Genomic DNA, 23441 nt, shown 5'->3' with positions numbered 1-23441 from the left:
TATGTATTTGTATTGATCAATACTTTTAAAACAAATACATATCAAATAAATCAACGCAAGTGGTACATACCTCACAAAATATAACAATACAACAGAAATTATTTTGACATAATTATAAAAGTAACAATTTTAGAAAACAAAGTAACTAATTAGTACATCCATCAATATTGTTAGGTTTAAAAAATAATTCATTCGCAAATTCTGATAGAAAGAAATATATATAATAAAAATTCAAAAAGTAAAATCGTTTTAGTATTTCCTAAGTGTTGTTTGAAAATTAATATTTAGTTTACTGTAAGCAATATATATATATATATCAAAGATATTATATTTAAATATTTAATTATATTTATATATTATGTATTTAATCTAAACGATATATATATACACATATTAAAAAGATATTTTCCGCATGATTTTAAAATCATTTGCATTTTGTTATAGAAATTTAAACTCAATCACAAATTTTTCAATGTGAACTAAAAATATTCAATTACAATGACATGTACAAAATTTAACTAATATGTATATTTTATATGATAAAAATTTATATTATATGTTTACTTAATTGTTGAAATTGTTTTAAGATTCACATCCCGCCCGTAGGGCGGGCCGACCCTAGTTGTGCTATAAAGAGATGGCCGTGGAAGCATGTTTACTCGTATCACCAATTTCCCTTTTCTCTTTGCTCTTTCATTTTAAAGTTAAATAAGCTTAAAAGAAGAATGAAAGGCTTTTGGAACTTAACGAGTACCATTTCTCTTACTCTTTCTATACTATTCTTATTCGGTTACGATTATGAAGACGTGTCTGCGGTTCCTACTAGGCACCTGTGTCGGCCGGAACAAAGGGATGCACTTCTCCAATTCAAGAACGAGTTTCAGGTTCTAAACTCTTCCGTTGATTCTTATTGTGATTATTTAAATCTTATTAAGAAGCCTCATGGGAAGACAGAGTCATGGATGAATAACAGCGACTGTTGTACTTGGGAGGGTATCACGTGCGATGCCAAATCAGGTGAAGTGATCGAACTAGACCTTAGTTGCAGCAACCTACTTGGCAAGCTTCATTCCAATAGCAGTCTTCGAAAACTTCATTCTCTAACCACTCTAAACCTTTCAGCTAATGGTTTTAGTGGTGAAATCATGTCTTCTATCAGAAACCTTTCTCATATCACCTCCCTCAACCTCTCGCGAAATAGTTTCAGCGAGTTCAATCCTTCTTCCATTGTAGACCTTTCTTATCTCACCTCTCTCGATCTTTCATTTAATAGCTTTTCTGGTCAGATTCCATCTTCAATTGGAAATCTTTCTCATCTCACTTACCTTGATCTTAATTTGAATCAAATTACGGGTAAGATTCCATCTTCTATTGGAAATCTATATAACCTCGATTATCTTGACCTTTCTGGGAACGATATTGTTGGAGAAATCCCATCTTCTTTTGGAAATCTAAACCAGTTGACCAGATTAGATGTTGGTCTAAATAGGCTCAATGGAAGCTTTCCGATTGCACTACTGAATTTGACAGGGTTGTCATATTTAAGACTCTTTTACAATCAGTTCACAGGAACAATTCCTCATAACATCACTTCACTATCCAAATTGTCGTTTTTTTCCGCAAGTAACAATGCTTTCACTGGAACCCTGCCTTCTTCCCTCTTCACCCTTCCTTCTATGGATACTGTTGATTTGTCTGATAACCAACTCAACGGTATTCTTGAGTTTGGGAATATATCTTCACCACCTAAGCTACGAAGGTTATATGTTGGCAATAACAAATTGAGAGGGCCAATCCCAGGCACGATATCAAAGTTTACCAACCTCGTCGAACTTGAACTTTCCGATTACAAGACACAAGGTCCAGTTGACTTTAGTATCTTCTCACATCTCAAGTCGCTCGCATATCTTGACATACCCTATTTGAACACGACCACTACCATTGACTTGAATGATTTCTTGTCGTATTTTAAGAGGCTCGGGTTGTTGGATCTCTCAGGCAACCTTGTTTCAATCACAAACAAGAGTCCAGTTCCCGTTCCCCCTTTATTGTATCAGTTGCACTTGTCAGGCTGCGGTATCACCGAGTTTCCGGAGTTTGCAAGATCGCAATATATGTCGTTTCTAGACATTTCCAACAATAAAATCAAAGGACAAGTGCCTGGCTGGTTATGGAGGCTACCAAAGCTGATTTACCTGAATCTTTCCAACAACACTTTCACCGGCTTCGAAAACTCAACGAAACTTGGGCTATCTTCAAGATTTGACCTCACCTCTGTGAATCTTCAGGGAGGCTAGATTCAAGAGGGATACTATTTTGGACACATTTTTTTCACAGCTAAGTAAAGTGGGAAAGGAATCAGACTCGGATAAGTATCAAGAAGCAGGATCTCTATCAGATAAAATCCTGTTCTGTAACTCGTGTCACCGCCAAGAATCTAAGCAGAGACATGCTGGTGAAAGTTTGCTCCTCTGCGGCTCTGCATTTGATAAACCAGAAATAGTATAATTTTTTTTTGAATATAAACTATTCTTTGTATACGTTGCAGTTTCTTCCAACAGACTTTTCAAGGTCTAACGGTTTGATGAATCGTAAATGTGGGATCACTCTATTGAATGAAGATGGAAAACCATGGACAGTGAAACATACCACAAAACATAGGCTTTGCTCCCGTGTCTTGACTCTAATATTAACAATTGACTTGCTATGTTTCAGTTGAGTTTGTTGTTTTCTTGAAGCTGTTTCTGTCCTTCACTCCTTTGTATACTTGTGTGTGATCTCGTTTGATATGTTTGGAGAGTAGTGACATGATACGGAGTTGATGCATCTTTAAAAGTATAAGAATATTTTTACACTCAGGAGTCTCTGAAACGTCTCCATATCTATTCACTCCGTCCCCAAAGATTCTTCCTGTCCCTTCAATGCTCCTAAACGTGGGAGGGACGTTTCTGAGTCGTCCCGTGCTTTTACTAGTCTCGCAAACGTCTCCGGTACGTGAGACAGCTATTGATTGCCGTAGCCGTGCTTCATAGGTTTAATTGACCAAAATGTGTGGAAATTTGACCATCCGACATAAAGATTTTGCTTTGGATGTGATGAATATTGGATTTTTCTTTGTGAAATAATAAATACAGAGACTATTATTTTGTATATAAAGAGATGGGCATGGAAGCATGTTACCCATCACCAATTTCCTTGTCCTTTATGCTCTTTCATTTTTGATATTCAAGAAAAATTATAAAGAAGAATGAAAGTCTTTTGGAACTTAACCAGTACCATTTTTCTTACTCTTTCTATACTTTTCTTATTCGTTCACAATTATGAGGACGTGTCTGCGGTTCCAACTTCGCACTTGTGTCGTCTGGACCAAAGGGATGCACTTCTCCAATTCAAGACCGAGTTCGAGGTTCAAAACTCTCCCTATGCTTATGATTATTGTATTAGCAATGGTATTAAGTCTCATCGGAAGACAGAGTCATGGGCGAATAACAGCGATTGTTGTACTTGGGAGGGTATCACGTGCAGTGCCAAATCAGGTGAAGTGATTGAGCTAGACCTTAGTTGCAGCTACCTACGTGGCAAGTTTCATTCCAATAGCAGTCTTCAAAACCTTCATTCTCTAACCACTCTAAACCTTTCACGTAATGATTTCAGTGGTCAAATCTTGTCTTCAAACCATATCACCTCTCTCGACCTTTCACAAAATCGTTTCAGCCATTTCAATCCTTCTTCGATAGTAGACCTTTCTTATCTCACCTTTCTCGATCTTTCAAGTAATATCTTTTCTGGTCAGATTCCATCTTCCATTGGAAATCTTTCTCATCTCATGTATTTTGACCTTTCTTCTAATCAATTTTCCGGTCGGATTCCATCTTCCATTGGAAATCTTTCTCGTCTCACCTATCTTGACCTTTCTTCTAATCAATTTTCAGGTCAGATTCCCTCTTCGATTGGAAATCTTTCCCGTCTCATGTATCTTGACCTTTCTTTTAGTGATATTTCGGGTCAGATTCCATTTTCGATTGGAAACCTTTCTCATCTCACTTATCTTGACCTTTCTACTCCTCAAATTTCGGGTAAGATTCCCTCTTCGATTGGAAACCTTTCTCATCTCACTTATCTTGACCTTTCTGATACTCAAATTTCGGGTCAGATTCCATCTTCCATTGGAAACCTTTATAACCTCACTTATCTTGACCTTTCTAAGAATGATATTGTTGGTGAAATCCCATCTTCTTTTGGCAACCTAAACCAGCTGACCAGCTTAGATGTTAATTACAATAAGCTCAATGGAAGCTTACCCATTACACTATTGAATCTGACAAAGTTGTCATATTTTGCACTCTACCAGAATCAGTTTACAGGAACAATTCCTCCTAACATCAGTTCACTATCCAAAATGAGGATTTTTGATGCAAGAAACAACGCTTTCAGTGGAACCCTGCCTTCTTCTCTCTTCACCATTCCTTCTATGGATAGTGTTGATTTGTCTGATAACCAACTCAACGGTATTCTTGAGCTTGGGAATATATCTTCACCACCTATGCTACGAATGTTAGACCTTAACAATAACAAATTGAGAGGGCCAATCCCGGCCATGATATCCAAATTTACCAACCTTGTCCGACTTCGCCTTTCCCCCTACAATACACAAGGTCCAGTTGACTTTAGTCTCTTCTCACATCTCAAGTCGCTCAAAGCACTTGACCTATCCGATTTGAACACGACGACTACCATTGACTTGAATAATTTCTTGTCGTATTTTAAGAGTCTCCGTCAGTTGGATCTCTCAGGCAACCTTGTTTCAGCCACAAAAAAGAGTCCAGTTTCAGATACCCCTTTGTTGTCTGACTTGTACTTGTCAGGCTGCGGTATCACCGAGTTTCCGGAGTTTGCAATTGGAAACCAAAGTATGTCGAACCTAGACATTTCCAACAATAAAATCAAAGGCCACGTGCCTAGCTGGCTTTGGACACTACCATACCTGAATCTTTCCAACAACTCTTTCACCGGCTTCGAGAACTCCACGAAACATGGGCTAGAATTACCGGGAATAATTATCATGCTTGCGTCAAACAATTTTACTGGAAATATTCCCTCTCTCATGTGTGATTTTAGGTCTGCAACCATTCTTGATTTATCAAACAACAACTTCAGTGGTTTGTTCCCTCGTTGTCTGGAAAATCTCAACGGTTCTCTTTTATATCTAAACCTTCGTCAAAATCGTCTGCATGGAGATCTTCCAAATATTATATTTCAAAGATTAATAATGCTTGACGTCGGACATAACCAACTGACGGGGAAGCTTCCAAGATCTTTAATCCATTTCTCTAATCTTGAAGTTTTGAACGTGGAAAGCAACATCATCAATGATACGTATCCGTTATGGTTGAGTTCTCTACCAGACCTCAAAGTTCTTGTAATACGCTCCAATGCGTTCCATGGACCGATACATCAAACTTTGTTCCCTATGTTGCAAATCATCGACATATCGCATAATCACTTCAATGGAACTTTGCCATCAGACTACTTCGAGAGGTGGAGTGCTATGTCATCACTTGGGACAATTTATGATCAGCGGTTTGACGACATGTACATGGGAGATTCCTATTACTATTATTCAGTGGTGTTGATGAATAAAGGTTTAGAAATGGAGCTAGTACGTATCCTGAATATCTACACAGCACTCGATATTTCAGGAAACAAATTTGAAGGAGAGATCCCACGGTCCATCGGTCTGTTGAAAGAGTTAAAGGTGCTCAACTTGTCGAACAATGCTTTCACAGGCCACATCCCTTCATCTATGGGAAACCTCACGGCTCTTGAGTCTTTGGACGTTTCCCAAAACCAGCTTTCAGGAGAAATTCCGCAAGAGCTAGGGAGCCTCTCATTCCTTTCCTACATGAACTTCTCTCACAACCAGCTTACAGGTCTAGTACCAGGCGGCACTCAGTTTCGAAGGCTGAACTGCACTTCTTTTGAGGACAATCCGGGACTTTTTGGCCCTTCTCTTGACGAAGTTTGCAGAGATATTCACGCGCCAACACCACATGAAACACCTGAATCAAAGGAAGTAGAAGCAGAAGAAGAGGAAGAGGTGTTGAGTTGGATAGCAGCTGTAATAGGGGTCATACCTGGTATTGCTTTTGGATGGGTGCTTGGATACATACTTGTTTCCTACAGACCAGAGTGGTTCATGAACCCTTTTGTCCGAAACAAACGCAGACGCCGCACCACCACAGCTCATTAAAGAGGTAGTATTCTAGAGTTTTAAACGAACTTGTTAGCAAACATTGGAAGAAACATTAATATTATAGTCAAATCAGCTGAGTACACCATTCTTTTTTTTTGTACAGGTCTTTTATAGCCTACCTGAGGAATCTAAAGATGAAATCCAAAGCAGCCACTATGTATATCCATATCAATTAGGATTTGGTGTATCATCTCTGGTTTAGCTTGATGTTTTCTCATTACTCTGTTTTTTTACCTTTTTCTTTTTTAGCAAACTTCTTTGTTCCTTTGGTACTTTTTAGCTTGGTGTGTCTTTTCTCTATCTCTATTTTTTTTTGGAACGTTTTAGCAAACTTCTATGTTTCTTACGCTGGAAATTACAAGCACAGTCAAAGATGTGCCGTCTTATATACTACGGATATTTCGATTTTCATATCAATGAGACACATAAATTCATAGAAACCCAATGGCCACTCCGAAATTTGCATTCATGTCCTGGCTTGCTATGCTGAACAGGTTATCGACTATGGATAGAGTTTCTGTTTGGGATCATAATGTGGATGCAACTTGTGGGCTCTGCAATGCTTCGCCTGAGTCTAGAAATCATCTTTTCTTTGGATGTTCCTATTCTTCTCAGCTCTGGGAATATCTTTCTTACGGTCTTCTTCGGAGTTCCTACTCTAACGACTGGTCGAGCATCATGCCGTTGCTGTGTCAAGATGATAAGGGGAGGAAGTGGTCTTTCTGTATCAGATATGCATTTCAAGCTTGTCTCTATGCTATTTGGAGGGAAAGAAACAAAATAAAACATGGAGAGAGAGCCACGCCTGTGACAATACTAAAGAAACTGGTGGCGAAGAGTATTAGGAACAAGCTGAGTTTGATTGAGAATTATAGAAGAAAGGGTATGGAGGGTGTTCTTATTTTCTGGTTTGAAGCAAGGTCTTAGTCTCCCCTTGCAATGAGATTTCTTACTCTTTTTCCATCATTAGAGTTTTGTCCTATTTGGGTTTTCTCTAATGATGGTTTTAATGAGGAGAATCTCATAGCTTCTTTAGGGGGAGAATGAGGGATTCTTGGTGGGGTAGAACTCTTGAAGTGTTTTTTTTTTGAAGTAGAGTTTGAGTTGGTTTCCTTTAGTTTTGTGTTGTTTAGCTTGGTTGATTGTTGCTCAAGAATAACAGTTTGCACTAGTTGTAATAAGGCTTTTTGATGAATAAAATTTAACATTCACTCAAAAAAAAAAAAATTCATAGAAACCATAGATTAATAATGACCAGAAAAAGATAGGTTTAATTTGTTTTAACGATCATCGTCTACTTTATAAGAAAACTAGGTGTTTTGCCCGCACATGCGGACATAAATTTATAATAAATACTTATTAGTTTATGTCTTATTAATCTAAAATCAGCATAATAAATTATTATTTATGTTTTTAAATAGTTAAATCAAACATCAAAATATTTATATATGTCAAATACTTTTAATCAAAATATATACATATTATTGTGTTAAGTTTTTTTAAAACACTCATATCTTAGAGATAGTTTAGAAAATATATTTATATTTTTTGGTTGACTTATATTTAATAATAAATTGTTTTGTATCTTAATTTTTTTTCTAAACTTTTATAATAAAAATATTATTTTCATATAAGCACAAAAAAAGAATATATATATAGAAGAATTATCTTTTTTTATAATTCTAAAATATTATTTTCTAATCAATTATTTAATATAGCATATAACATATAAGCTTTATATCATTAAAATAAATTAGTGAATAGTTAGAAACTAATAATAAATTAATAACCTATCTAAAACTCTAAAACCTAATAAAAATATGACAAATAAGAAAAGCTAATATAACATATAAATTTAATATTAATAAAATAAAATTCGTTTTTATTTATATAGAATATTCATCAAAGCTATTATTTTAAATTAATGATTTAGTGACTCAGCTCAAAACAAATAATACATCAATGATAATTTAGTTTAAACTTAATAAAAATATGACAAATAAGCAAAATTAGCTAAAATCATGGAGAACATGACAAGTAAGCAAAATCACTTCATAAATAATAATATTATTTTAAATTAATGATTTAGTGACTCAGCTCAAAACAAATAATACATCAATGATAATTTAGTTTAAATTTAATAAAAATATGATAAATAATCAAAATTAGCTAAAATCATGGAAAACATGACAAGTAATCAAAATCAATTCATAAATAATAGTATAGATTCTTCTTTGATCAATGTGAAATCTATTTTATATTTTCCTTTTGACTGACTTTACATCTAATCTCAAGTCTTACTTCTCTTTGTTTTAATGTCCTCCACCTAAACAAAGGACACATCCAACTGTTTGGTCACTTTCACTCTTATTTCTGGTACGTTATCCTTTTGATTTTTCAACATTATAACTCCATATCAAAATTTCAAAAGATAAACCACTAAATGATTACGATGTATGACCTACGACCTTGGACTGGAACCCACGAGCCAATCATGTAACTAGCAATGTAATAGAGCCTCATGTGTCAACACTTGTCCATCAGGTCACAAGAGTCTTGTCCCGGAGATTCCAGTTTGATGCAAAGTCACATAAGCAAACAACAAAATCAATAGCTTGGTGGTTTTGATCAGTTCCAAAAATGAATTATGGAAGAACATCAAATGCATTGTGCATTAATCTGTAGACAATTCTGAGACCTGATTACGCAAGAGACTAATTGGAATCATGTTGTTGATACACAAACCATAATACATTTTAACACTTGACAAAAAGTACATGTTGATATGTCTGTCAGATTACTACAAGAGTTTCTTTCACCAATCTGCTTTGCTACCAATGTACCCTAAATAAGATAAGTAAACATAATAAGTTAAAAAAAAAAAAACATTGCTCTAACAATGAAACCTAGTGATTAAGAATAATAACAGTTTCTCCGAATGAGCTTCTCAGATCATCCAACCATTGCTCCCTTGCTCTACCACAGTATAGCTTCTCCATAAAATCTAATCCGACAACTTCTTATCTGTACAACAAACAACGAACAATTCAAGTTTTGAGTAACTCAATAGAGTAGATGCTCAAATATATGGTTCCAAATCAACACTCTGAAACTTCAGACGCTTAAAGTTTCAATCTTTAAAGCACATTAAAATGAAAGCTCTACCAAATATTCACAATTTGCTTATTAACAGAGACCAAAAAAGTTTATATATTTACCTGAAGCAGCAACAGCTCTACGTTTGCCAAGCTTTGATCTTTCGATCTCCATCTGCATATCCATCAACATGTTCATCCGCTGCAACTCAAGCTCCTTGGCAGCTTCCATCCTCTGCTTCTCCAACTCAACCATCATCCTCTGCTTCGCACCTTCGATCCTCTCGTACACCTCTCCCAACTTCAAAATCGCTCTCGCCAGCTCCCTACTCGACGAACCTTCACCTCCACTCGGATACACATCCTCCACTCTCCTATGCTTCCTCACCACAAACCCCCAATCACCCACCTCATCATCCTCCTCCTCCTCATCCTCATCATCCAAAGAGCTCCCACTCGATTTAGATCCGGTCGGATTCTTCACCACCGCCGGTCTCACAACTCCGGTACACTTCTTCGCCGCGACGGGACCGATCAAGAAGTCGAGCCTCTCGAAGAAGCACCAGGACGAAGGACAAGGCTTGGCCTTCTCCGTCTTGTACTTCTTCTTCAGCGTGTCGATCCGGTTCTTGCACTGCACGTCCGTCTTCGGCCTCCCGCCGCCGCCGCCGCCGTGGATCGAGTTCACCGCGTCGGCGACCTCTCTCCAGTCGTTCTGCCGGAGGTTTCCCCGGCTGAGGTTGACGTAGCGGTCTCCCCACGCTTCGATCAGCGTCGCCGTCGCGTCCTCGCTCCACCAGTCCTCGCGTCCCGGCGGGAGACGGTGGGAGGAGCCGGTTTGCGATTGGGATTTTGGTTGAGTCTCCGGCGTCGTCTCCATTGAGGATAAGAATCTGTGGAGAGAGGAGAGGAGAGGGTAAAAAGTAGAGAAGGAGAGGATTGATTTTGATTACCGGCGGTGACGTCACGTCAGCAACGGCGATTATCTTTCTTTCTTTTTTTTTCTCCGCTAAACCGAAATTAATCTGTCTCTTACACTCATCTATTGAAAACCGGTTTGGTCCGTAACTGGGTCCCACAAGTATTGTCGTTTTGTTTAATGACGTAACTAAGGCTGATGATTTGATTAATTTACCTTAATTAAAGTCATAGAGATGGCGGTTTGTTTTTGTTACTATCAATTGGATGGGATGGGGTTAGTCTAGTTATCATCATAAAACCTGCTTAAGTGTAATGATGATGATTAGAATAATTAAATGTTATAGGAGCATAAGAAAAATTTGTATTTTTTTTGTTTGTGGGTGAGGCATACGCATATACGTTACGATGTAGTAACAAATAGGACGTAGGAGAGTTTGGAAGTGATACAATTAAGATGGTGGGATGTATAGTAAAGGAAAGATAGTTGAGTAGGCTAATTGCTAATTAGGTAAAGGTGAGAGCGATCATCCAAAACGTGTTAGGTCTTATGTCTCGTGGTGCCGTGTCTTGTTATCTATATGTCCTTTTGTTTGTCTCAAACCAATTAATATGCCACTCCAGGCCTAATCAGTAATCATTTTTTTCTTACAAGTGCTAAAAGATTAGCCCGAGAGGTAAAGTTCTTTTTGTCAATAAATGTTTGGCTATTGAAGAGCCATAGCAGAGGCATGTCATATGTGGAAACTCGTCGAGGGAAACAAAAACTGACACCCTTTGAGATACGATTCTCTAGTAGTAAGTAGTAACTGCAAGTCGGTAACCATATGTAAACGTAGCGTTTGCAACTTTGGATGCAGAGCTATTGTTAGAGTCTTTGAGATAACCAATCAAATTCTATATTCACCCTTTTAAAGATAATTCATTTTTCAGTACGATATTTATAGTTAGTAAGGCTATTATGATAACTTGAATTGATAGTTTATGACCATCCGATCACAAACTTAAAATGATCAGCTATCACAATTTTTTTTTTTTGAAAAAAGCTATCACAAATTTGGCATTCCTTAAAATGATAAGCTATCACAAATTAAGCGCATTTATCTTTTTTCTTTCTTGTGTTAAAAAAATAGACAAGTGAATCATAATTCATTCAATTACTGTTTCGGTAATCTAGCAAGTGAAGCTGTGAATTGCCAATGTACCAAGGCATGCTCTACTTTATGCACCAAAATGCTATATGACTGCAGTTGAAACTGCCTAAAAAGCATATCGACGAATTAATTGTGTTAAATAACTGCTTTAAATAGGAGACAATAATATGTAATCTCACAATATGATTCATTGATATGTTTGTTTAGGCAGTTTCTGCTGAAAGATTTGGTGCAGAAAATTGAACATGCTAAATGTTTTCCATTCACAGCTTTACTTGCTAATTCACTTTGAAAATATTTTTGAACGGATTATTATTCTCTTATCTATATTTTTGTTCCGAACTTAGGTACATATAATATTTATTAGTAATAATGTACTTACAGAGCTTGCACTACATGAGCTGAGGAGATCATGGCACCGAACACATAGGATCCACACACCAACTTGAAGTATTCATTAACAGCATCACCTTGAACCAAAAATCAAAGTTAGATTAAAAAAAGTCTCCATCTTGTAACTTGATAGAAAATTCAATATGCCAGAATTTTGAAGAATATCATTGTATCGCCGAAGGCATAGAGACCCAGGAGTTATTGTATTGATCAAATGGTGATGAAACTAGACTTGTTTAAATACTGATTCTATCAATTCACCACCACAAAACTTCAATTTTATAATGCTTTCTAGTAGGACCGTGCCTTCATAAGACTAATAAAGCAAGAGCTTAAGGCCATACAAAAAAAAGTTATAAGATCTGACGACCTTATCTCCTCAAACTTTTGCACCTAACTACGCGTTTATCTAAATAATTCATTTGCTTTTCCTTTTTCTATTGATATATGGAATATTTTTTTTCAAAAAGTGTACGGTTCGTTTAATAAAAAATACATATATGATATATCCATTTCACGCCACTCTAGTGCTAAAAATAAATAAATACCCACTCTATATGATATATCCATTTCACGCCACCAGAAGTTAGAATTTGTGGAGAATCATGGAAAGATATCCCCACTAAAGTCTAAAGATGTCCTTACCAATACCATACTTCGAAAAAATGCCGGGAGCTTCATTTGTCTTAGAATAAGTGCCGGTTGTTTAATGCAACATGCTGTATAAGAGCATTTTCAATGTATTACTCTAAATTTTATTTCAAAATGGTGCAACTCCAAAATAGAGTGATGTTTTATTCTAATGTATTACTCTTTTTTTTACTCCAAAATAGTTAATAATTTTTAATAGTATCTTATACTTATAAAAGTTTACTAATTAACCCCAACTATTTTATTTTTGCAAAAATACTTAAAAATATAATTTATTTAGACTAAACATTTATTATTAAAAGGTACAAAAAATCATAAAATAGAATAAAACATAAAGTATAAGTTGGTTCAATTATAAGCATTAGAATATTTTCCCACAAATGATCGATTAATGCATTTCGTAATAAAAATGAGTTTCTTTATCTTTGATATTCTTAAATCGAGTAATTTTTTTGAAATTGGATATTTAAATCATTTATTTTATATTATTTTTATTTTATATTATTTTTGTTATTTAATTATGTTATTTATTTTATGTCAAATTATTAAATTATGAAATAACTTATGTTGTTGTATCATTTTAAAATATTATTTAAATAAAAAATAAGAACATTAAATATTTAAAGGACCATTTCATAAATAAAAAAAGTTCAACTCCAAAATGGAGTAATGTATAAGATTACTCCATTAATGGAGTAACCCTAGTCATTACTCCATTTTGGAGTTGGAAATGAAGTGGGGTTGGAGAGGATTTTACTCCAAAATAATGTTTGGAGTAGAAAATGGAATAAGGTTGGAGATGCCCTAATACTATATAGCTGTCGTTGGTGACTTCTGACGTGAATTAAACCAATCCAAGAGTTCATCCTACCAATCTACCTAACTGCATATATTAAAAGGAAGGCAAATTGTTGAGAACTGCAATCATGTACCGCTTTGATAACGCGAGTGATCAGCCTGGAATATAATATCAGGAAGAAAAATATCATAATAAAGCAATTATTAAGCCACTGCTGATAAGTTTTATAGGAAGAAGAAGATTAAAATCAAGAGTTAGCCACGATATCATATAGGCTAAGTTGCATGCGTTTTCATGATCAGACAGTTAGGTTCATAGTTCGGGATAAAAATACGGACGTAAAATAGATCAGAATAATGGAGGACACCTAATTCAGACAGCCTGTGCTGCATTAATGATTCTGGATCTAGCTTGTGATGCACGGAAAAAAAAACAAGCCAGCAAGAAGAGAAAGTTAACCAAACAAAGTTAATTCATAAAAACTCAAAAAGGCTATAAAATGTCGGAAATTATAAGTGAAAAATATTAAGCTGAAAAGAAAGAACAACTCATGAGAGAAACATCGAAGTAATGACAAGTAGACTAGTTAGGAGTTAACATCTCTCTCCCCTCAAAAGAAAAATAGTAACATGGCCTCGACCAAAAATGACTCACCTAAAAAACCCCTCAAAAGAAATATTACAAACGAAAGTACGAGTTTATTATCCACACATACACCTATAGAATCAAACAACGAAAACATTCCGACAAATACCACCACAAGAGATTCCGCGCGCGACTACCAGTTCTCGATAACTTGAATGGATGGCTTTTGCTTTCGACAGGCTTAGTAGCCGCCCATCGGAGGCATTCCATACGGTGGCATTGGAGGCATTCCTGGCATTCCTCCCATCGGTGGTGGCGGACCATAACCCCCTCCCATCCCTGGACCTCCCCCCATTCCTGGCATCGGTGGTGCAGGTAGAGCCAGTGGTAATAGTTGAGCGTACATGTTCTGTTTCATACCAAAATCAAAGATGTGCAAGTGAGTTTTTTATTCTTTAGCACTTTTGGGATGATGTGTAAGTGTAGTACCTGTTGGGACATGACCTCCTTCTCTTCCTGCTCTTTGGCCTTCACTTCTTTCTGTGCCTCTAGCTTGTCCTTTATTAGCTCGTCCACTTTGCCAGAGTACTCTCGGATAAACTGCCATTAAAAAAACAGGGAGAAAGAGATTTGATCATATATCGAGTCTACATAGTTCCTATCTCGTTTGAGGATCTGAAGGAAAAATCACCTGGAGGAGATACGGGAAGGCAAAGTCAATCATATTGTTGATCCAAGCAAGTTCTAGAGCAACATCTGGTCTGATTAAGTCATAACACACAAATAGACATGTGGCAAAGCATTCCTTCTTCCCCTGTAACAATAAATAAACGCGCGACCGAAAAAAAGATTGTTAATTTGATCCTCTGTTTTACTAAAAAAGCTGGCTTTTGATGTAATCGTGCCTGAAACACATACCTGTTCAATGAAGTAAACGAGAAGTTGTTCTGCAAGGTCGTGGTCGCCGGATTGTGAAGCAGTTTCCATACAGTCCTTGTACATGTTATCTTTCTTCGACAACGCAATTGATTGCTTCCATCTACCTGCTTTCTTGTAGATATACGCAGCCACACGTCTCATCTCTACAAGCTCGTGTTTCTCAATCTGTTCGCGCCATTCACCGTGAAGATTAATTAGAAATGCTATGAGGGGAGATGTAAAATGTACACTCGATATAGATAGATTTAAAGTCTTTACCTTCTGAGCGAGGCCTATCTGGTCAAAGCTGTCATGTAAATCGATAGACTCGCGCAACCTGTCATAGTCTTCTTCTTCTACGTATATCTCATTCAGAGCTTCGTTTACAGCAGAAACATTGTTGCTCTGAACTGCAACCATGTAGGGCTTGATAAGACGCAACTGACCAGCCTGTGATCAAAAAGCAATCAATCATTATTAAGCCACTGCTGATATGATTTAAAGTGCAAAAACAAAATCAAGGATCAGCCTCGAACCTTGCGCATAATGTCAACGACACGTGTGTGATCTAACCGCAGAGCAAGCACATTGAGAAGATCGTTGATGATATCAGGGTGCTCTTGCAAGTAGAAGTGGACGGCCTTGTAGTATAGCTCGACATTCGCAACCTTGGCGACAATGTCTTTGAATTGCATGTGCTCCCATGCTTCAGGAGAGTGGTTCATCACAGTGGTAGCAGCATTATCAAATTCATCATACTGAATGTATAGATAAGTAAGTTCCTGCCAATGCTGTTGTTCATCACAGGCCCGTATAAGCTTGGGAATATTGAGGCGAGTCGAGAACAACTTGATGTGTTCCATAAGCTTCTCATAACGATATCTGGCGTACAATACACCCAACTCGGTGAAGATCCCCATGTGAGCCCGTTCTAGACCAAGTCCACTCTCCATAAGTGAGATTAATTCACTGAAGCATCCTCTGTTCTGGTAGAACTCGCTGACTTCTTCCAGGTCGTCCACCTATTAGAGAACAAAAAGATTACCCGTGAGAAAATAATATAAAGTAAAACGGAAAAAAACTTTCACCAAGATAAGGCAATTATTCACCTGTATAATAACGTTAAGTCCACATATTTGAGCCAACCGGAATTCCTCTGCATCGACACAAGCAAAGCAGACCTCCTTCCATGTCTTTGCACTGTTTGCTTTCCTTGCAGCATCAACTGCACCTTGGAACTGCTGCAACTTCACAAGTGTGACGGCTAACTTGGCCCAGTTTGAAATGAACGCATAGATTATTTTTGCAGCCTCATACAGAGCTTCGTCGTACAGGCGATCACCGACAGTTTGTAGGTTAGCAACGTTTGGCATCAGAATAAACTCTTCAATCTCACCTAGCCTATCAATCTTTGCATAAGCATAGATGAGCTCACTATCAACCTTGGGTTCTTTCACCTTCTGTCTAACCATAAGAAGGTATCTGACCAAGTCATCATAGACATTAGCCTCTTCAGTAGCACGTATGACCTCCAAGAAATGAGTGGCATCCTCAGCACGGATAAATGACTCAATTGCATCACTGACTAGTCCATCTCTGAGCTGAGCCTTAGCGACTTGGCTCCAAACAGAATCCTCTTCAACTCGGAATGCAAACTCAACAGCACGCTCAATGCTTCTGACGTTGTCCAACAATACGTTGACAGCTTGAACATTTAAGTTAAACTTCTTAAAAATAGCAAATGCTTCCTCATATAATTGGGCATCAACCGCAACTTCTCCAACAGCCGGACCATCAAAATTATCCAGCCTGTTAATGTAATCCATAACTCTAGACGGATCTGCCTTGATTGCTGTCAATATAAGCAGATTTTGCAGATTGAAGTTTCCACTGAAAGCAGAATTTTGAAGCACAATCTTTTCAAGAAGCTCAATAAGCTCATGTGGTAGATCCGCAGTCATGAATGCTTTAACAGCTGCAGAGACTTGCTCTGGGCTCTTGCTTTCGGGTAAAGCAGTAGACACAACTTGGTCAATGAGTTGTCTTCTATATTCATTTTCTTCCATAAGAACCTTGTCCCAGAGGTCACCATCCATCCTCTCCACTACGTATCTGCAGTTGGAAATTCGTGCATAAGTAAACTACAGAGGAATCACTGTGGAATAAGTAAAAAGTTTGGCTAGAAGTAATCAAATACCTGGCTTGTAACTTGAACAAAGAGTTTTTGTTGGTGACATTGATGAGTTCTTCATCACATTGTCCTCTTCTGTATGCCACAACAGCCAGGGTGGGATCACGTTTCTCGCAGTACTTACCCACAACCTTAGAGTCATAGTACGGGTTGGTAGTCAGGAAATGCTCAGGGTTGTTGTTGCTGTCTATGATAATTTTACCCAAGGCATTGTGGACATGCGTATCTTGGCTTCCCTCACTAACTAGATGCTCCAAGAACTGAGTAAGGAGACGAAGTCGATTTCTGAAAAAACAAATACATAGTAGATCTTTAATAACAAAGGGCAATATGAAAGAAACCAAGATGACTAAACAAAATCATACCTCTTCTCACATTCCTCAACAAGGGGTTCGACTGGAAGCAATGAACGAACTGAGAGAATGAGGCCTTTTATAAAATCTTCAGGGCATTCGTCATCAAGCAACTGACCTACAACTAAGGGAGCATTCCCAGGGTTGACCTACAAAAGCAATCAACTTAATTATTTAATGTATAAATCCAAACTTCCACACACTAAGAGTAGCCCCAAGAAACTGCATACCTTCTGAACGTAACCTTCAATGTAGCGAAGCATGTTGTTTGTGTAAAGGTAATGAGTAAGATCAGGCACAAAGCCGAAACGGTCGCAGACATTTATCAAGGGTCGAGCATCAGGAAGCTTAGCTTCCATCAAAAAGTTCTTTGTCTTTTCAGCATCATAAAAGTTAGACTCTCTAGTTACACGCTCAACCTCCTTTATTTGACCAGTCTTGGCAGCTGCTTCAATGTACTTGAAGTGAATCTCAGGATCCTCACTATCGCACCGAAGGAAAACAATGTTTAGAATGAGAATACAGAGACAAAGAATGTGCTTATTTACAGAAATGATAGTATCTGATACATCACCTCATACTCAAATATGAGCCTAGGAAAAAGTATAGCCCTTCATACGACTTGAACTGTTCAAAGAGTTTAATGCATGCATCAACACCAAGCTGTTCACAGTACTCCTTGCAAGCCTGCAACGATATTGATACGTCAGTGTCACGTTAAAAATAAAAAATTCATATAACACAGTACTTACCTGAACGATTATCTGAAGGTTTCCTCTCAGGTTGACCAGCAGAAGATCCTTCATGCACTCCATAGCCCACTCGCTAGAAAGAGTACCGAAAAACTCAACAAGAGCCTGCATATTGAGCAGAGAGATATTCAGCAACTAGACCATCCAGGAGTCTTTAGCAACCAAAATTTAGTTCAGAAGTATTACCTGCGGCTCAATAGCATGTGTGTTCACAATTACACGTTTAATATCAGGCAACTCTGAGTAGTGCTGCACAGAGCAAAAAGGAAGAAGTTAGAATTAAAAAGAAAAAAAAGAAAAAAAGAAAATACATCTAGTAGGCCAACAAAAAAAAGAGTAAGCATTGAGCAACAACCTTTAAAGATTGGATATACAGTCCAGCCTTTTCACAAAGCTGAGCAACACGAGGGCGGTCATAGTGGCTGAACATCCCATTTGCTAAAATCGCATCAGCCACATTGGGGAAGGTTACCAAATTGATCTCCAGAACCTGAGTTGACAGTGGAGTAAAAGGTCTGAGAAAGTAAGAAGAATAGGGAAAGCACAGACATATGCAAGGTGGCAACTCTTTTCAACCTTAGTTTGCAGAAAAGCATGCTCAGGTAAGTTTGGCTTCAAAACATCCAGAAGGAAAGCAGTCGCTTCACGGATCAGATTTCTCTGTATATGCACAAGTAAATTAGTACATGATAAATTTGTAAATGTTGCTGTATACACTATTTACCGACCTGAAGGAAAAGATCGGTTATGGTGTTGTAGTCAACTGGACAACCTCCTTCCATTTGGGACATCATTAAAGCGAAATTAACTGCTCCCTGCATAATAAACAAAAACAGGTTAAAACTAATCAATAAAAGTTACTGGATTCGTGACTCTCCTTGCATAATAAACAAAAACAGGTTAAAACTAATCAATAAAAGCAACAAGCATCCACAAAACCAGTCTTTTCAAAGTTTAATATGTTTCAAGTATCAAAAATGCACCAAACTAACCTGAGGGTCCGTACGGAGTATTGTTTGCAGAAGAAACATGTAATCAGGTGTGTACCCAACCTAAAGTCACAATATGAAAAAATGGTACGTCGTTAGCACATTTAACTTCCGGGTAACCATAACAGGGAAGGGGCAAACTTTTAAACTTATTGTCTACCTGCTTTGAGTAAATCAGTATTTTGTCAAACTCCCTTCGCTCTGCAAAAGCTGCTACAACTTTTGGAGTAGCTCGAGCTTTGATGTATATTTTCAGAGCAAGGTCATTATCCACAGTCTGGAACAGGAAAAAAAAAATATGGTTACAACATGCTAAAGGATGCATTAAAAGGACAATGGTCAATTTTATAATTACCTTGACAAGGTCTCCAAGTTCTTCGCTGCATTCTAACTTATCCTCTGCCAACCAGTTTTCCAAAAGGTTCTTCTTGTTTTGATTCACAACAAGCCGGGACAGTTCCAAAGACTCATATGAATTGAGCTTCCCTCTAGTCAAAAGGGTCCCAAAATACTGTAACAAGGGAGGAGTTTGCCCTGCTTGTACAGGAACGCTCTGCAAAATTGAATAGTGCAATGTTATAGTTTTAGATTGCTAGCTACATCTAGCACATAGCATGTTTGCAGAGGATTACTTGCTTGAATATGGAACAAATACCTGGAATTTAGCCACAGTATCAGGTGTCCGTAGAATCCCCTGAGGAGATTCAGCAGCAAGTTCAGCAGCCTCCTTGTACTTTGTTTGAGCAAATAACTCTTGGAACCGCTGGACAACCTGCGACATCCAAACTGAATATAAGAAATTTCACACCAACTAATGACTCTCCTATTCGTCAAGCTGGATTCGTTCACTATAACTACTTCAGCAGGAGAACAGATCCACACATATGAACCAAGGTAACGTACCAGATTTTCCGCACCAGGGAGGTTTCCTCTTTTAGCCAGATTGACAGCAAGTTCCAAATTGTTCAACTGTTATACAAAAGAATAGAGTTATTAAAATATCATATTGAAATAGATAGATTGTACCGAGTAAAACTAAAAAGGTTATACATACTTGACCGCTAATAAACGGTATTATCGTAGCCTCGTTTACTGTAGCCAAAAGAACTTGTCCTCGCCTATTAATGGCATAGAAACCCCCAACGGAAGAAGCTTCAGAAGTCAAGAAAATTGGGTCTGGACTTATTCGATTTCTGTAGATAGCAGAAGCCGTCTCTAGATCGTATACAAACAACAGTCCAAGCTTGGTGATGACATATATCAAGTTAAATTTGTTGGACACCTGTCGGAAAAGGAGAAAAGGGTGTCATGAAATTTTCACCAGAAACTAAGAAAGTTAACTGAACCTCTAATGCAACTACAAACCTGCATAGCTACAGGAAAATCATCGGCAAAATCTGGGGGGAAGAAGAGATCTGCCTGCTTCTTTGAAAATGATGGTTTTCCTGCAAAGAAAGAAATTGCCCAACTTTAGACATCACACGATTACCAACTAAATATTGTAGCCAAAGATGCTGAATAACCATGGAGATATCGAGCAGTTGAGGAAGCTAACCTGGTTGTGCACCAAGCTCAATGACATGCAACTTTGATGTTATCTGTCCAGCATTAAAGCTCTTGCTTGCAAAGGATATAAGAATAGAAGAATTCTCATTCCCAGGGACCTATCGTTAATGATTTTGCTTGTCATACTACAGTTCAAGATTATACCACGTAATGAACTCACAAAGGAATCACATAGTATACCTTAAACTGAGCAAATGAAGCAGCATGTGCTTCAAGGGCCTGGCTCCGCTGTTGATCCACAGAAAATAGCTGCATATTTCCTTTTACCAATTGTGGTCTCTACAGAAGATAACAGTAATGAAGAGACAGTCAAAGATATATACAATGGCTGCTATTGTGATGTCTTCATTCGACCTATTACGTAGCGCAGCAAACCTACCTCAGGAGAGCCAGGGGCAATTCCAATCAAGACTAACCACTTCTCATTAGGAGAGCACTTATAGTTAATAATTTGGTTATTTGCCAAATTGGCCGTTCTATCAAACATCTTAACTGGCTCAGAATCACCTGGAAATATCGGAGCAGAATGAGACACAACATATACATGATATTAAGAAGATGATAGGAGGTTAAAGATACAAAACCTTCAATCGACCAATGATACACGGAAGTTTGTGTGACCAGCCCCAACATCTTTGGTGTAATCCATTTCCAAAAAGCAACCTACAAAACACTGGTGGTTAATATCCAAAATAAAATTCCGACCAGTAAAACAGACTCTGAAAAGGTGTACAACAAAATTTAGTTCCGATGCTCACCTGTTCAGGCATCTGATGTGATTTCAACTTTGCTTTTGCTTCGATGTTAAAGATCTGTAAATGATCCTGAGTGGTTCCTGGAACTTGAGCTATATACAAATTAAAGAAACAAGTGAGCAACGAAGGAAGAAGTAATAGACAATGTAAGTAAACATAGAACTCTAAACTGATGCCTGCGTTCAACATACTACCGTACCCAAGTTTGAGACATATGACTGTGGTTACTTTTCCATACTTAATTAGTATAATAGGTTTTAACACAAATGATTCGTCATAACGGGCAAGTATTCATTCAAACTTATGAATCACGTGGGATTGTGGTTTTATCTGATATGAATTAAAGTTAAGAGCAAGATAAAAAAAAAGAAGCATCCAATCCGTAGTAGATAGCAAATATTGTTAACAGAACGAAGTAGGAGTCATCAATGATAGTTCAAAAAAAAACCTCAAAAGTTACTATTCTAGGTGTACTATTTTAGCAATAAAAGGAGACAAGACAAATAAAATACCTTTCAAGGCAAGGATCCTCGAGTTTGGGTTCATGAGAGCAGAATCAGCAGTAATGGGCCTCCTCAGAGGCTGCATCGGCATGTTCATATCTATAATCACGACGCTATTCTGCGGCGCAGTCTCTCGCACACAAATGTACTTGTCAGACTCCATAGTAACGTTTGTAAACGTGATGAATTGCTGGTTGATCCCAATGCTCGGAAGCTGTTTAAAAAATTTCAAAAAAAAAAGCATCATGTCGCATAGTTCATGAACTTAGTTACAAGATCCGAGTGAATCAGCACATTGGACTACACAAATAACATTCAAATCCGGGATCGATACATTGAGGTAACACAGATCTGAGCTTATGTTAAGAGATCAATCCAGAAAAATTGACTGTTACGGCAACGATCGAGCAGAATTCAAAATAGAATCAATCATAGAACAGTCTGAGCAGAACCAGCTATACAAACATGCTAATCGTCTAAAATCTAGCTCGCTTCCAAGAGATGTGCATAAGTTTCTATAAATGGAGACCGGAGAGAGAGAGAGAGAGAGAGAGCTCACCGTTAGGACCTCCTTCATGGTGATTGGGGCGTTTGCTGCCGCCATGATTGACCTCAGATCGCGGCGAGAGAATCAGATCCAAGGCCGGGACGAAACGAGACCGTTAACGGCCAGGAGAGAGAGAGGAGCGATGCGGGAGGAGATTTGAAATCGATGTGTCAGATCTGAGGAGGCAAGTGAACGAGAAAGGTGTGGAAGGAGAGAGAGGAGATATTTTACTTTTTATTTTAGCCTTTTGGTAGTGAGAAATGTGACGAACAGCGAACCAATCTAGTCACTCGTCGAATATAAGGGGAGAACCAGAGGAGACGACGTGCTGTTTTTGCAAATTACACGGGTCGGATCGGGTCGAGTTTGATTCGAGTGTAGTAATGGGTCGGGTTTTTGTCGCAGAATATTAGGCCTGCGCATTTTAACGTGGATCCAAAGATCCGACCTGGAACCGACCCGAAAATACCCGAACCTGGAACCAATCCGAAAGTTTATAAGTACCTGTTGGTTCCAAAATATTTCTACCCGAATAGACCCGGATCCGAAAAGAACCGACTCGAATAGACCCGGACCCGAAAAAACCGACCCGAATAAACCCGATCCGACAAGAACCGATTTATACCAGACTTAAAAACATGAATATTAAAAATTAGGTTTTGTTATGTTCTATTTTCTATATTTTATTTTTACGATTTAGTTGAATTATTTTTTGTTAATAATTTTTGTTATTATTTTTAAAGTAATATGAAGTTTTAAATATACAATTTAGAATTCAAATTTTTGTTTTTTTAATTTTTAGTAGTTTATTTTAAGTTATTTTGAAAAACTTTTGATATATATGACAGATTTTAACTAAATTTGATGAAATTTGTGTAGTTATTTTGTTTGTTTAGATCCTAAATACCCGAACCTGATACGGATCCGAAAAATTATGGGTATTTAACAAGTATTTTAGTTATAGATCCGAACCGACCTGGATCCGAAAAGATCCAAACCTGAACGCGGACCAAAATTTT

The 23441-nt window shown here is 37.5% G+C and overlaps 5 protein-coding genes and 1 long non-coding RNA gene across 7 annotated transcripts; 4 read left to right on the top strand and 2 right to left on the bottom strand.

Annotated features, from left to right (window-relative positions):
* The first annotated feature begins 683 nt into the window (after positions 1 to 683).
* LOC130502630 (receptor-like protein 53) lies at positions 684 to 2854 on the top strand. Its single transcript, XM_056997377.1, has one exon. It carries the CDS (start codon positions 726 to 728, stop codon positions 2295 to 2297), a length of 1572 nt encoding a protein of 523 aa, XP_056853357.1. The 5' UTR covers positions 684 to 725; the 3' UTR covers positions 2298 to 2854.
* A 138-nt stretch (positions 2855 to 2992) lies between these two features.
* LOC130502628 (receptor-like protein 53) lies at positions 2993 to 6553 on the top strand. Its single transcript, XM_056997376.1, has 2 exons — positions 2993 to 6254; positions 6357 to 6553. The coding sequence occupies exon 1, from the start codon at positions 3248 to 3250 to the stop codon at positions 6248 to 6250; it is 3003 nt and encodes a 1000-aa protein (XP_056853356.1). The 5' UTR covers positions 2993 to 3247; the 3' UTR covers positions 6251 to 6254; positions 6357 to 6553.
* A 204-nt stretch (positions 6554 to 6757) lies between these two features.
* Positions 6758 to 7180, top strand: LOC130502626 (uncharacterized). The gene has a single exon (XM_056997373.1). It carries the CDS (start codon positions 6758 to 6760, stop codon positions 7178 to 7180), a length of 423 nt encoding a protein of 140 aa, XP_056853353.1.
* Positions 7181 to 8125: 945 nt separating this feature from the next.
* Positions 8126 to 9139, top strand: LOC130502627 (uncharacterized). Its single transcript, XR_008940357.1, has 2 exons — positions 8126 to 8629; positions 8798 to 9139. It is a non-coding gene; the product is annotated as an uncharacterized LOC130502627 (long non-coding RNA).
* On the bottom strand, positions 8990 to 12059 carry LOC108808965 (trihelix transcription factor ENAP1). Of its 2 annotated transcripts, none has more exons than XM_056997375.1 (3): positions 10302 to 12059; positions 9472 to 10241; positions 8990 to 9277 (listed from the first exon to the last, which is right to left on the bottom strand). In XM_056997375.1, exons 2-3 carry the CDS (start codon positions 10226 to 10228, stop codon positions 9258 to 9260), a joined length of 777 nt encoding a protein of 258 aa, XP_056853355.1. In that variant the 5' UTR covers positions 10229 to 10241; positions 10302 to 12059; the 3' UTR covers positions 8990 to 9257. The 2 variants fall into 2 exon arrangements, with proteins under 2 accessions (XP_056853355.1, XP_056853354.1); XM_056997374.1 differs by having other exon boundaries at positions 11803 to 12056.
* A 1704-nt stretch (positions 12060 to 13763) lies between these two features.
* Positions 13764 to 22695, bottom strand: LOC108808962 (clathrin heavy chain 1). Its single transcript, XM_018581075.2, has 30 exons — positions 22435 to 22695; positions 21885 to 22089; positions 21376 to 21464; positions 21202 to 21280; positions 20997 to 21124; positions 20798 to 20896; positions 20607 to 20715; positions 20417 to 20496; positions 20106 to 20333; positions 19955 to 20020; positions 19707 to 19823; positions 19407 to 19604; positions 19212 to 19328; positions 19055 to 19114; positions 18791 to 18877; positions 18639 to 18722; positions 18418 to 18552; positions 18249 to 18311; positions 18063 to 18167; positions 17885 to 17997; positions 17541 to 17793; positions 17323 to 17459; positions 16964 to 17242; positions 15876 to 16878; positions 15303 to 15788; positions 15046 to 15216; positions 14767 to 14952; positions 14540 to 14662; positions 14338 to 14448; positions 13764 to 14257 (listed from the first exon to the last, which is right to left on the bottom strand). The coding sequence occupies exons 1-30, from the start codon at positions 22477 to 22479 to the stop codon at positions 14090 to 14092; spliced, it is 5124 nt and encodes a 1707-aa protein (XP_018436577.1). The 5' UTR covers positions 22480 to 22695; the 3' UTR covers positions 13764 to 14089.
* Between the last annotated feature and the right edge of the window lie 746 nt (positions 22696 to 23441).

The sequence above is a fragment of the Raphanus sativus genome, unplaced genomic scaffold (assembly GCF_000801105.2).
Source record: "Raphanus sativus cultivar WK10039 unplaced genomic scaffold, ASM80110v3 Scaffold0614, whole genome shotgun sequence".
Classification (NCBI taxonomy): Eukaryota; Viridiplantae; Streptophyta; class Magnoliopsida; order Brassicales; family Brassicaceae; genus Raphanus; species Raphanus sativus.
Note: the sequence above shows the minus strand (reverse complement) of the source record. Positions and strands in the feature narration are given on the sequence as shown.